Below are 14421 nucleotides of genomic sequence, written 5' to 3' on the forward strand. Positions count from 1 at the left end.
AGTACCAAGGCAGTATAAGACTTGTCAATTACTTTGTTGGACCAGAGTTACTAGTAGCTGTAGATTCTCCCTAGTTATAACTTACAGAGGAATCTACAGTGTACCTAAGTGTGCATCAAGAATTAAGGTAGTACCTATCTTAATGCTGTAACCCACTGACAAAATATTAGTCGTTCAACCCAAAAAGCTCCATATGCTGATTAAATTAATTGTATCTGTTCAAAAGCAATGGGGCAGATATCTATGTGTCTTCTCTTCTGCTATTTTCTAAACTGTGATACGTTCTCAATGAAAGCATCCCTAAGACAGTACTGTGTATCTCAGGCTTATTTATAAACACAGTTTGAACACATGCTTTTTCTGCCTTTTCAGTTTTTAAATAAAGACATAATTTGTGTCTCTCAAAGTAAAGGGATTAGGTACAAGATTGGCAGTGCTGGACTTTAGGGGCTGTTGCTGACCTGATTCTCCAGATACCCAGATCAGGAATAGCATGTAGCATGACATAGCTTCTAGCCCGTGGACCCTTCTTGCTGTCCAGTGGATACCAGGGAGCTGAGGAACTGTGATTACCCAAGTCTTACCTCAGGCTGGGATAGAGCCATGGGTTTCTGTGTGACTAGTTTATAGAAATGGAAGACAAGTGTGATCCTGCAATATGAAGAGAGCGAGAGAGCAGCAGCTTGAAGCCTCAGGGTAGTGTTGTGGTTTTCATCACCTGGTACACAGAGAGTAAAGATGAAAGTTTCTGTACCAGGGGTAAGCTGGTACTAAAATCTTCTCGAATGCTATGTCTTACACTATTGTTTATTCTTACTGTCAAAACTTATTAATGAATCATTATTAAGTTGCCAAACAGGGAACAGAGTCTCCCAAATGAATTATACATTATTTAGGTGGATGGTACCAGTATACAGTGGATTTTCATTTGCTGTAAGGCTGTCTCATTTCATTGGTAACTTTCCTAAACTTTGTTTCCACCACTGATACTTCTCTCCCCACAGTGAAGAGATGTTTTTCTGTTAATGTGAGTGGGTGGGTGAGTGGGAACCATGTGGTCAACACCATTAGACACAAGGGGGTTTTGGCCACATTTTTTCTGACTTTCAAATGTGGAGAGGAGAGCAGATGGGCTTATCCGGGTTCCTTATATGGAAGTGTAACAGGATCATTGAGTGGCAGTATTATGGATGCAAAGGGCTGTGTAATGGTAAAACAATCATGTTGCTAACTCAATAGAAAATAAATATTGAAGTAAACTAGAGGAGAGATAAGACATTTTTAAAGAGTTGAATTCCCTGCTCAGTTATTAATATCCAGCCTCCTTGACCTCAGCAGGGGACCTTTCATGCTTGTCTGGCTTTATTTTGGACAGATATTTTTATTTTCCCAATGAAACATGGAATGCATTAATGTAAAAATAGATCCCAATCATGTAAAAATGCATTGCAATAATATTATTTAGGTTACAAAATCAATTGATCAGAACTTCAGGGATAGGAACTTTACACTTGCTCTGAGAATTTATTTCAGCTCCTTTCATGTTTAATTTGAGAAGTGAATGAGCTAGAAGTTTAGTGAAAAACATATGATTGTGTTGTTAAAGGCCATAATGTGTACTCCAATGACTACGTTAGTTATATGAACAGCCATTAAACGGTGCATACTAATCTTAATTTTCATATTAGGAGTATAAATGGTGTTCTCTTTGGTTTTAGTACCAACTTTTGTATGATGCCATTTATGTTTTATTTAGGACAGGTGATTTTATGTACGATATTTTCATAAGCAAAATTTGAACCCAAGCATTTTGCTTTGTCTTTGATGGCTTCAGATACAGGGCTGACAAGGAAGCTATGGGAGGGTTATTCACTAGGAGGTTGTTGAATTGTTGGTATCGTGATAGATCTACAAGAGAGGAGACTGATTTCAGTGCCTGCCTTGTCTCCAGTGTTTCAAGGTGAGGTATTCCTGCTCCATCAAAAGAGTGTTGGCTACTAGAGCCACACTCTGGGGTTGGAGGTGATGGCTGGGTTTCTGACTTGTCTGGGTTTCTCTTTACATGGTGTTTGAGGGAGTTACTGCTTTCGAACTGGAATGCTAGGTCCTGGGAATGCCAGCTCAGCTGCGTAATTTGTTTTTTTTCTGCCCCTCTCTTGGTTAGAGTTAGAGGAGTGCATGTTCTCTTGTGCTGTTAGATACATGGGATGTCAGTGGTGTATACTGGGTCAGGAAGGCAATAGAGAACACTGATTCTAGTATAGCCTGATTGTAACTAATCCATCATCTCTTCAGCATCCCCAACTGAGTGCTGTGAGGGAGTTGTAGGCTTAGTGCATCACAATGCTGAGGGGTCTGGACAGGCCGCCAGGGTTTGTCCTGGGAAGTACAGGTGCAGGGAATTTATGCTTTTGGATTCAGAGGCACCAAAGCAAGGTATTTGCAGAAACTGGGTATATCTCCCTCAGAGTAGTTAAGTCCTGTAAAAATAGTAGAGGTGGTAGAATTTTCCAAAGAAAATATTCCATCTAATTATGGGGTTCATTAGGCAAATTAAAATATGGATCAATCATTTTACTTACTGGCCTTTGACTGAAAGTTTTGCACTGATGTAAATAAAGCCAAAAATGCTGCTGTGGTACATGCTCATGAAACTAGTACTCATGTAACCCTAAAGATAGAATTTTTCACCCTCAAAAGCCACAACATAAAAAGATAAAGTTTTATCCTTTCTCACTTGCATATGTGTGTGCCTGAGGTTTTTCCAGAAATTCAGAAATCAGTGAAAGTTACATTTTAATACTCTTGGGAGAAATTCAATCTATATTTAAGGAAAATAAGATTTGAAAGAATAATTTTTGGTTGTAATACAAGGACTTCAAAGTGAACTAGGAAGCAGTTATCAGCTGTCTGAGCAAACTATTAACCAATTATCAGCTTCAGAGTATTTTAACTTGCCGGCTGTGTACTATAGCTATACTTTTCTGTAGTTTAATTCTTTCTTTATATTTATTCTTAAATAGGAAATTAAGAATTTTGGTTTAAAATTATTATGTATTTAATAATGTATTTCCACACAGGATTAAAACATCTGAAATTCAGACTTATAGCAGTTCAAATAGAGTTATTGTGTTGCACATGCATATAGTTCCTACCACAACAAAGTATGGTTAATGACCCAGACTCAGAAAAGGTGACATGGCTATCATAACAATAAATATAAATAACACATTTTATTTGATTAGCCTTTATAATGCTTAATGAGCTTATTTTTCCTCTGTCTTCTAATCAGAGTAATTAACTTCGTTAAGGTAGACACATACTAGGCATCATACCTGATTTTCCGTTGCTTGCCATTATCTTAAATGTTTTTTCTACTTGCCTAGAGCCTACAACCTATAGAATAATAAAAAGTAGATTTAAGGTGCCTCTCACCTAATCAGAGAGAGTTGGATTGTATGTATATAAGGCTTTTTTTAGCTATATGTGGCCAAGAAGTCTTATTCGTTCAGCAAGTTTTGTCTTTTTATTAATCTATGCAAAATAATAAATAGGTTCTTATATTTTTCAGAAATACAGCTCTTAGGCTAATTATAGGCAAGGAAAATTCTTGCAGAAAGGAAAAGTTTAAGAAAGTTTCAAGTATTTAAGTGTATATGAAAAAAACCAAGAGAATATGATACTGAAATTTCATGCATTATTTTGCTTTGAAGCAAGCATAGAGTTAGTAAAATAAGCACAAAACCGTTCCATAAGTATTAAAAGTAAGTCACCATAAGTGTCTTCTTTGTACGTTCTGAATGCATGGGTTTTATATTTAGAGAAACTAAGCCATTACCTTGAAGATATTATTCAAAAGTTAGTGCTACCCTCACTAGCAAATTAAATTCCTGTTTTTCTGTATTACATATTAGAAATTCCCAAATGGTATGTGCTGAAAAGAAATTTTAATAATTAGATAATTATTTAATATTCATAATGATGTGATCTTGTCTGTTTAAAATGCTTCTTATGTCTAGATAGTTCACAACAACATAGAAATATATCTGAGAGCTGATTTTCACTCAGAAAGGGCCTCCAAGTAAAACATAAAAATACATACATTGTTGAGATCCTATTAAATTTGAAATTTGTAAAGCATTCATTTTAGGAGTCCTTGTTTTATAGTATAGCTTTTCAATTTGTTTATTTTTGTGCCATTTTCCTGTGGTTAAAAAATAACAAGCAAACCCCAAATCAAGATCAACCCTAAAGCTGGCTCCATCAGCCTTCCCATTCCCATGTGTTCTTGTATTTCATCTTGTAGTTGTTTTGTTATATTTTGTAAATATGTCCTATACTTAAAAGATCCACCAAAACACTTTAAAAGTGTCAGAATTTGGCTATGAGTTGTTCTGGGCACCTGCCTGCACAGCACCCATCTAAACCATCAGTGATGCTTAATTTCACCTCAAAAAGATAGCACTCTGTCCTCTGCTACTTCTCTTTGCTGAACTTCTTTCATTCAGTGCTACTGTGTATCTTGGGGAGGATTGTTGTGCTGTGTAGGTTGGACAGGGCAATGTGTCATCCCCTAGCACCTCTGGCATTTGAGGATTATCTGATCCATCAGAGAATGCTTGGGGTGGGTGTTTTAAAAACAATGAATCCATGTACTCAAACTCTCCCTCTTTTGTCAGGAGCTGGTTGCTTGGCTACCGTCAGAAAGAGCCTGTCATGGGGGTTTTACATGCTGTCTTTTTACACATGCACACAGACAGAAACACTGTGGAAAAGAGATACCATTATCAGTGCAATATAGGTAATGGCAATATCCAGTGTCAGCATTCTGTGGCTCTAAGGCTGCTGGATCCATGCTATATCAGCATGGGGTGGCAAGTTTTGATTACCTTATGCAAGGTAAGCACTTACTTTCTTACTGCTGTATGCCAAACAGCAAAAAGGGAACTGTATTCCCTTTAAACTTAAATTCATAGTGCCAAATTTCCAAACAATTAGGAGACTCCTCCGAACACACAAATATTGTCTTAATAGTTTTTAATAGGACAAAATCAAAGAAAAAAATAATTGTATCTTAGAATGTGTTGTACTTTGGAACTCCAACATTATTTACTAATCGTCTGTTTGTTGAATAAAAATAATTAAATGACATTAAGCCAAAAATCTGAGTATATAGAATATGTGTGTTTTGTGTTAAACAGTATCTTCTGGTCCACAGTAACAAAAAGAAAGTAAGACATTTGCAGTGCAACAAATCAAACACAATAAACAAATCTATACTGCACTTCATCTTACAGGACCTGTATCGCCCACTCTCTTCGGATGATATGGATTCAGTAGGAGACTCAGTGTAAAAGAGAAAATGGAGCAATGTTTATGGTTTGTGATTTGGTGAAGGTTTAACATTTTTCAAGAGAATAGCTGCTAATTTACAGTTATAGTGAATCGCACGAAAGAGTTTTGCATATTTAATATTAAAAACATGGGGCCAAATTAATTCGGGGGGGGGTGTATTTTTGGCTCTACCACTTCATTTTAATGAAAGAATTTGTAATGAATGAGCCATTGAATATGTCCGTCAACTACAAAACAGCATTGTGCACACTTTAAGGAACAAAGATTGGATAAGGTGAATGTAACGCACAAATCTATAATGGGCACATTTATGAATAGCACTCTTTTTATAATCTAAGGTACTGATTATATGTTCTGTTTTTACCATGGGTATCTTTATTCATTTTGGTATGAACGGTTAATGAATACTTTGCTTTTACCAATGAATAGGTAAAATGCAGAAAAGAAAAATCCTGACATACTAAACTGCTTGCACCATGCTGTCTGATCCTGACACACATATTTGGAACACTAAGTTTAGTCTTTTTCTCTAAATGAAAAGAAAATTAAGAAATCTTGTGTGGTCACAGGACAAAAAGTAAAAGCTTCCAGAGCAGTGTTCAAGTTCTCTTCACTGCATTACCATCTGATGACTAAACAGAAGGGTGTTCACAGGCAACATCAATGTTTTACCTGGCAGGAGCTGTTAATACAGATCATCTGTGTGTTGCAATATGGACAGATTTCTAAATGAGGAAATCTGGGAACACACTGGCTATTAGCGTCATCAGACACACATATGATACCTTTTGGAAAAACACAATTTGCCTGAGAAACTAGTGATTATTTTCACTTACTTTAAGAACAGGAACATTGGCTTTTTATTTGCTGTGATAAGGCATTTTATGCATTTTAAAATGAAAGACTACAGAAATGGTGGTACTGTTAATCATCCTCCTATTGATCTAATTTCTCTGTTTTCATAATTCCTAGAGGTGGTCATTTTGTACGGCATGAATATGCAAAACTCTATTGTTAAAGTAGGTCATGCATTATAACCAGCTGCTTAACAAATTATCTACTAATTTTATTTGTTTTCTGCTGCTTTATTGTGGGAATCTTAGTCTATTTTAATGCACGTAATAGCAATATTTCCCGTCATTGCATATTGCTTTAAATTTTATGTGTTGTATTTAAGACCATTGTGTAGCGATCACACATTTTTTACTCTTACACCTTTCTGTTCAGTATCTCAAATGCTAATGATTTAAGAATTAGAAATTAATGTGATTATGATCTTCAACAAAAATCTATAGAGATTATATTTTTGAGCTACTTAGTAATGATTTAATATATTTTGAAATCAGGAAATTTTTCTTAATAGCAGCAAATGTTTAGCTGCCACATGCCAACTTTTAAATGTAATGAAATAATTCCTTTACACTGATTTGTCCATAATAAAATTCAGCAGCTAGAAAATGTTGGCATGTGATGCTACATCTTCACTGTATCAATATTGTTTTCTTTATGGAGGATATTTACAAAAAGAAGTAAAAGGGCAGCAGAATACAAAACTTACCTTCTCGGGTTTCAATACCTGGTTCCAGTATCACCTGGAGAGAAAGTCATTGATCTGGCAGGTTTGCTGAAGCAGTTAGGTCATTCCTTTTGAAATGCATGTTTTGCCATTCCTGCTTCAGACTTCAGATCTAAAACTGTTACCAGTAATATGAGCAGTCGTGCCCCCCCTCCATACCCTGATCCTCTAAGGCTGCCCTGTTCTACTGAAAAAGTTTGCAGCTGTGAAGTTACTTGCATTTTTGCCTCTTATGAGGTAATGTTTTTATAAAATATATTACGTATTCCCAAGAAACTCATATTATGTAAAGGTGCATTGGGATCAGTTCCCAAATATTCAGACAACTCCACGAGATTGAACAAAATACTTCCTGACATTTTGAAAATTGTTTTTTTTCCTGTGAAGAAAATAAATTCCAGGAATTTTGATTTTCCTCCCCTCTCCCTTATAAGCTACTGCTGTGTAAGGCAGTTTATTGAGAATGTTCTGTGCAGACAGCACAGATTGCCAGCAAACCTGAATCCCACAGCTTTTCTTAGCTCTGGAAAAGAAAAATGGACCTTATATCAGTAATTGTTATCATAGCGAGTTCTCCATCAAGACTGTTTCAAAGAATATGCTAGTCCATAACATTTAATCATTTCAGCATATGACTTGTATTAAGGGGCTATTCAGGGGCAATATGTATCAATATTTCATTTAAGGAATGGAAGTCCCTTAGAGATTGAAAAGGTATACTGTTTATAGACTTTGAGATGCCTTTTGTGTGGAATGTAATTCCCATTATACATGAGCATAAATTAAATGTTTCTTTTGAGCAACACCAGAAGGTTTCAGTTTATGGGTGAAACTGAAATTGTGTTTCTTGATGCTGTAGTTCTGCTTGCAACAGCACAGGTTTTAGTTTGTTCCTAGATTTCATCAACCTCATTAAATAACTTAATAGCTTAAGCAACTTTATAGTATTTGACCCTCTTATAGTTCTCTGTATGCTGCATTATTTGTGCCTACTTTAAGGTGATTATGATGTAGCTGAAGAGTCTTGTATAGATTGTGAATGCTTTCCTTCCCTTTGAGCTTTATGAATACTTGTGATTATTTCCCTAATGCTTTCTGCAGCTTTTCAGGGTTTTTTTAATCTCTTCTTCTTTTATACAACAAAAAGTTCACATGTGAAGCACAGAATGTGTATGTTTATATTTATATACACACACATATAGATTAATTGCTTTGAAACCCATGTACAGTTGTGTCACATTTGTGGCTTTAAACAAATATGTGGGGAAAATGTATTAGTGGGAGGACGTTCATCTGGTGGGATTTGCTATAGCTCTGTTAAAATCGGTGGAGCTGCCCCACCTGCACTTGCTGAGCAGCTCCTCTGAGGAAGTCTGCCCAATTTTAAGAGATCTCATGTACGAACAAGGGCTAAATTCTGCTGAGTTTGCAGTTACTGGCAAAGCCACCATTGACTGCAAGGTGGGAAGGATTAGGACCTTATGCACAAATATATTATATATACACAGACAAAACATTAATCATAAATTTGAAATGGTATTATTTTGGTATGTTCAGACTTGAATTTCTAGAATTGCACTGTTTAAAAGTTTTTAACTCCTGCAATATTCAAAGTTATTTTGTTGAAAACAGTAAAATCTTTAACCTTCATTATCCAATGTGAAAATTGCTTTTCAATTTGCAAAATAATTCAGCAACATCACATTATATCTGCTTATTTTTCACTTTAAACCATTTTCACAGGGCATATATGACTGTAAAATGAAAATTCTGGGGCATTAATATTATGGCTATAAGCATATATTATAAGAAAGGCTATATAATGTGAAACAACCTTGAAGAACACCTGGCTTGAGATTGTGTAGTATAACAATTCAAATAAATAATAGTGTTTGCTTGCTTTTACAGTTTCATATTTCACAGCGGTGTGAAGTATGTGAATTTTGTATGGTGGACTATGTTGCAAAAAGTGCCCTCCAACTCTAAATGTTAAAATGAAGTAACAGTAATATAGAAAAGAACCTCTGATCAACTCAATTTTACTGTTTTGTCAAAAATAGCAGTGAAATGAACAAACAGGAAGTCTTTGTGGTGCTACACAGATTAATGTTGTCTGTGCTTTTTCTTGTATACAGTTAATGGTATGCAACCAAATGAAAGACTCATTATTTAATCTTCACTTTCAGTTTATTTGTTAGTGACAGAACGAGAACTTGTAACTATGAATGATCAACAGAAAAATACCTTATGTCATGCAGTCAAGCAGTAGCTTTACATGCAGAGCAAAGCAAGCAAGTAGTTGTCACACTCTGGAAATGGGTGTGCTTCCTGCAGAAGCCCCTCCATTCCAAAAGGAGAGCTTAACAAGCAGAGCAGGGGCTATTCTGAGCTGTGTTTGCTGTTGTAACACCTTTCAGCTGGCTCAGTTTGCCTGTTTCACCTTGCACCTGATCTCAGACTGGCTGAGCTCCCTCACTCCCCATGGAAGGCAATGGGTATGTAGATACTTCTTGTGTACGCACACTTAGCGAAGGGTTGTTAAAAACACACACAGTGCACACATAGTTATCCGTATGCATTTTAGTGTCTGTATTTGCGCATGTTGATTATATTCAGGTTTGCTTAACTTAACCCTCAGCAGTGAAGTACGAAGAAAGGTGTACTGTATTCAGCGTGTACTTGTTGTCTGATGTTCTCTGAGGTAATTAGTTTGTGGTTTGCCCTGCAATACAGTGTTTTGGAATTTGAACTCTAGTGAAAGAGGAACTAATGATGTTTGTGCTAAGGCCTCTTCATTTTGTTAGTTGCACTATGGTATTGTAAATATTGGCACATTTACAACATAAGTTTAAGATTTTACAAAATTATGCATACAATTATTTTTTTTTCTTTTTCAAAAAGTGCTTAGATATTTGCTTTTTAAAATATACCATTTTTGTATTAATGTGATGCAGGAAACCAAAAAGAAACCTGTTGATTTATCAACAAAAAATGTAAAACTTGCAAATGAATGTTTTATTTCATATAATCAGCTGAAGAAAATCACCTTAATTTTTGTGCCATTGTTTCATCATACTGTGTTGTACTTGTGTTTCATATTTGACCATGTCATCCTGGTTGCAATTTGTTGTTTCGGTAGATTTAACATTACTGTAGATTCTTGTACGCAATGTAATAAATATATTTAAAAAATGTACACTGTTCAGTGAGTTTATTTTGGAAACGTGATTAACAGGCTTTAAAAAAATAGTTGCAGTTGGTACTGGAGTTGGATCAGCATTGTCCATCTGATGATTCACTTGGCATATGGGATTCAGGCATCCTAGTGGGTCACTTTAAATAGTCAATGTATTTTGTGCTTTTTTAAAACCCAGGCTCTAGTGTGTAGATGCGAAAGATCCTTCAAGGAAGAATTTGGCTTCTAATATGTTTTTTTGGAGACAGTAAATATACCTGCCTTGAATTGCTTAGGGGTAAGCGTGTGTGTTTACGATGGGGTAGACTTGAAGTGAGAAATTAGTAGACTGTCCAAAGCAAGGTGCCATCTCCCTGCTGACAAGTTAGCTACAGCAGTGCTCCTCTTAAGGCAAGTATTAGGCAAATAATGTCCTGAAAAGCTAAGAGGACTGAAACATACCCATGGTGTTTTAAAATAAGTACCTTGTTTTCTTGATATATCTTTCCACTTTTTAAAAATACACATCAATAGCCTGGTTTTATTTTTATTTTATTTAGCAGGGGCAGGGGAAGAGAAGCATTACAATTTCTGACATGTCATCTGCCAGTCTGATGCTTCAGCTGATGTTCAGACACTCTCTTAGAGGGATCTGTGAGCCTGATAAAAGTTCTAGTTTTGAAACCCACTTGGTTGCTAGTAAATAGGTCTGCTTAAAACTAGTGTGCAGACATAGATAGAAGCAGTATGATAGAAATGAGGAAGAATAGACACAAAATAATTGGGGTTTCTGTCCCTACCAAGTAACACTTAAGAATACCAGAACAGCTTTTAAAACTCAACTCACAGAGATAAAAAACAAAAGTGGTGATTGCTCTGTGCCCTCAATTGGGTGGAAGAAATAAGAACCTCCTTTGATGGTCTTTCAATTTCTATTCTATAGTTGAGTGGAAAACTTTACCTGTGTATAACTTTAGAAAAGGAAACCCTCTCATTGCATCATTGTACATGTGACTTTTCATGTTAACCACAGTATGGATACAGTAATGACAGGTCAACTTCCGATTCCATGAATCTGATACTTTTTTTTTAGATCATCAGTCTCTTCTGGAGGATTCCAAAGGTCTAGTGAGCCTACAGTTTGAATTATGGCTCTGCTTTGGAAGCAGCTGCTAGGAGCTGGCGGAGGTTAGATATAAGTTTACTGTTAAATACTGTATAGGAAACTATGTTGGTTTTTCAGAATTGCCTTGTTCCACAAATCAAATGAGTGTATAAGCAGTTGATGTTGCAGCTTAGTAAGGGGATCCTAATAAAACAAAGTACTTGAAAAGTCAATTTCAATCTGTCAGCTTGATTTACTTGCAAACTCTTCCATTTGTCCCTCTATCCCTCAAAGAAGAAAATCAGCACAAGTTCCTGAATGACACACACCTGAGTATTGCTTGCGTAGCTTAAACTTATCCTTTCTCCAAGCTGTGTAAATCCTGAATTGCATAGATTTCCCTACGTAGGGCCTCTCTTTAGTCAAGTGTCTAACAAGCCAGGGCAGGATTTAAAACTGTGGATAAATAGCAGGTTTGCATACATTTTTTATTGTTCCTTTCCAGATGAAGCTGTTTATAAATAAATTTGGATCTTGTTTAGTGTGCTGTCTGAATTTGAAAAGAAAACAATTACATCATTTCTCTTTCTATACGTTGAATTTCATTGGCTTCCGTTCTTTCAGCATGCAGATTGTGGATTTGATATTTTTCCATGAAGTAATTCTTTGCCAGCTCTGTACTGTTTACATGTTTACCCCTTCTGAGCTGTCTGGGAAAAAAAAAAAAAAAAAAAGTACACGATTAAACAAAAGAAAATCAAAACTATTTTTCACTAGTTAGACTTGGGAGAGGGAGTTTCAGTGTAACCCTTTGCTTCTCTCTAAATGGAATAATAAAAACTGAACTTGTTTCTTTAACACTGGCATCAAAATATATTACTGTTTTAAATATGTTGTCCTCTGCTTTACCTTTTGTTCTCTGAAGATGTACCATTTTGTTGTATTGACTTACTTATTTCTTCCTTAATATGTATTGCATACATTTTTTGAGCCCTTCGGAGTCCTTTAATACATGCACTGGACTGTTTTCTTGATTTTCCTATTAACAGTGATGACATTTAGGAATTGGCTTTGTCAGGATTTCATGACGGCTACCTTGCAAAAGTTATTTATAACGATGCTGAACACTAGTATGGGCTCCAAAAGAGGTGAGCGTGATTCCTTAACTGTTTAGATCTGGGTTTAATGCTGTTTATCCTTGCTGAGCTGAACATCTAACACATATTACTGACACACATTGCTTTTTGTATGCTTTTAAATTCTGTAAGATTCTTCAGAATAGGGAAATCTTAGGAGGCATCATTTAAAGACATTAATAATTCTGCTATCCTGGGTCTCCTTCCTGAATTTACACTTTGTTTACTAATTTTACTCTTCACTAAGGCTGTTTCTAAAACAGCAGAACTCAGCATGAGATCCAAACTTAGTGTTACACCTGTGTGCATTTCTGTTACTCACATTTCATCCAGATGCTTCCTTCATGCTAGGAACATACAAAGGGATCTATTGTTGAGAGACTTTCTAGACTCCATATGTGCTAATAAAGGTTTTGAGAGGTTTGGAAAATTAAATGCAGTGTTTGGGGTTTAAGATTCAGGAATTTGATTTGCCTTAGCAAACTTTCTAGTCATACTTGTTTTAAGTTTCTTTTCATAACTGCTGACACTTGTAGTCTACAAGAATAATTCCTGCTGTTGAAGTGGGATTTTAAGATTAAATTAGGACAAAGGTGAGTATGAGGAGAGAGAAATTACAGTAATATTTATTTTACTCCCTTTTTTCGTAGATTTAGCACAATTTCCACTGAGATACAAGCTATTTACAAAACAGTTGCTAAATAAATCTCCCAGTGAGACACGGATGAAACTTTATAGTGCTAATGTTTCCATTCACATCAATGAGTCGTGTGGTGTGCTGACCATCTGTTATATAAACCTGAATAGGATCTGAAATCCTTACACCGAAGACCTGACTTTTTTATGCCATCTTATAGAGGTGTGCCATAAAAATGGCTATGTGCTGGCAACCTGTGCAGCTGGACCCCTTTAAATCTGTGTTGTAGTGATGACATTTCAAGCACCTCAACATCTCTTAAAATTAAAGCAGCTAATTGCATTAAGGTCTGTGTATTGAAGTGATTATATTCGTGCTTAGAGTTTGCTTTTCCTCACTCCCCATCTTCAATGTCCCTGATGGGGTCCACAGCTGTGAGAGCGACAGTGTACGCAACAGAATGCCTTACGATTGGCAAGCCAAGTGGAAGGAACAACGAGACCCACAAGGATTGCTGGACTCGGAGGGCTTTCAGCTTGTGAGAACAAAGAGCTAATTAAAGTCTAAATAAATGAAATGTCCTTCCAGCTGAAGTAAAGATAAATAAATAAATATCTCTGTGTTGTTCCAGAGAATTGAATAAAGATGAAAATATTTGTTTCCTGTTTATCTAGTAACGTCTCTTTAATGGTGGAAGGGGGTCCATCAGGAGACTTGGTGAATATGTGCAAATGTACAGTTTCTTATTTCTTTTTAATCTGTGTTTTAATAGGAGGGGTTCAGCAAAGGTAATGAAAAGTATGTGATTTCTTCACATTTTTCAACTAATTTAAAAATTTTGAAGTTTAAAGCTTTTGAACTCTCAGTATGTATTTTTAGCAAGTCTCTGCTTAGCTACTGTTACTTTTCACTGGTGAGCTCTGCTTCTAGTCACCCACTGGTGCTTTGCATGCAGATCTCACTGAGGGGGCTGTATGCTTTGTTTGCAGACCTATAGTATAGTAAATGCTACTAGTGCATTGCTTTAGTTCTTCAGTTACAGATATCATCCTAGTCTTCCCATTCTTATGTAGAGTTGATAAGTAAAGAGGTTATATATCCTTTAAATTTTCTATGGGCCACTTTTTTTTTCCTGTTTAATTAAACCTAGCCTAAATACATATTTAGTGAGCCATACCTAAGACAGATATATAAGAGTGAATTTCATTTCAGTTATGTGTAGGCCATTAAGACCACAGTTTTTAAATACATTTGTCTTTATAATATGTATTATATATGTATGTAAAATATATTTAAATGCATTTGTAAATATATTTGTATTTAAAGTGTAGTGCTGCTGAAGCACTTTGCTGAAATGAGCCCTCCAAGGGGTCTAATTTTGGAAGGAAATGACTTAGCAATCACAGTTCTTAGCTAAACCTCATCTTGAGGGTCCTT

The 14421-nt window shown here is 35.8% G+C and overlaps 1 protein-coding gene across 5 annotated transcripts in view; it reads left to right on the forward strand.

The window, feature by feature from the left end:
* Window positions 1-14421, forward strand: part of DCLK1 (doublecortin like kinase 1) — a 250495-nt gene that overhangs the window by 188681 nt on the left and 47393 nt on the right. The window contains exon 7 of one of the 5 annotated variants that reach the window (XM_065678394.1): window positions 5298-10127. The exons of the other annotated variants lie outside the window; for them this stretch is intronic. Within the exon in view, the coding sequence (XP_065534466.1) occupies window positions 5298-5354 (57 nt within the window). The 3' untranslated portion in view covers window positions 5355-10127. Of the gene's footprint in view, window positions 1-5297; window positions 10128-14421 lie in introns of those variants that run through there. 5 annotated transcript variants of the gene reach the window in all.

This window comes from Lathamus discolor, chromosome 4, assembly GCF_037157495.1.
Source record: "Lathamus discolor isolate bLatDis1 chromosome 4, bLatDis1.hap1, whole genome shotgun sequence".
In the NCBI taxonomy this organism is placed as follows: Eukaryota; Metazoa; Chordata; class Aves; order Psittaciformes; family Psittacidae; genus Lathamus; species Lathamus discolor.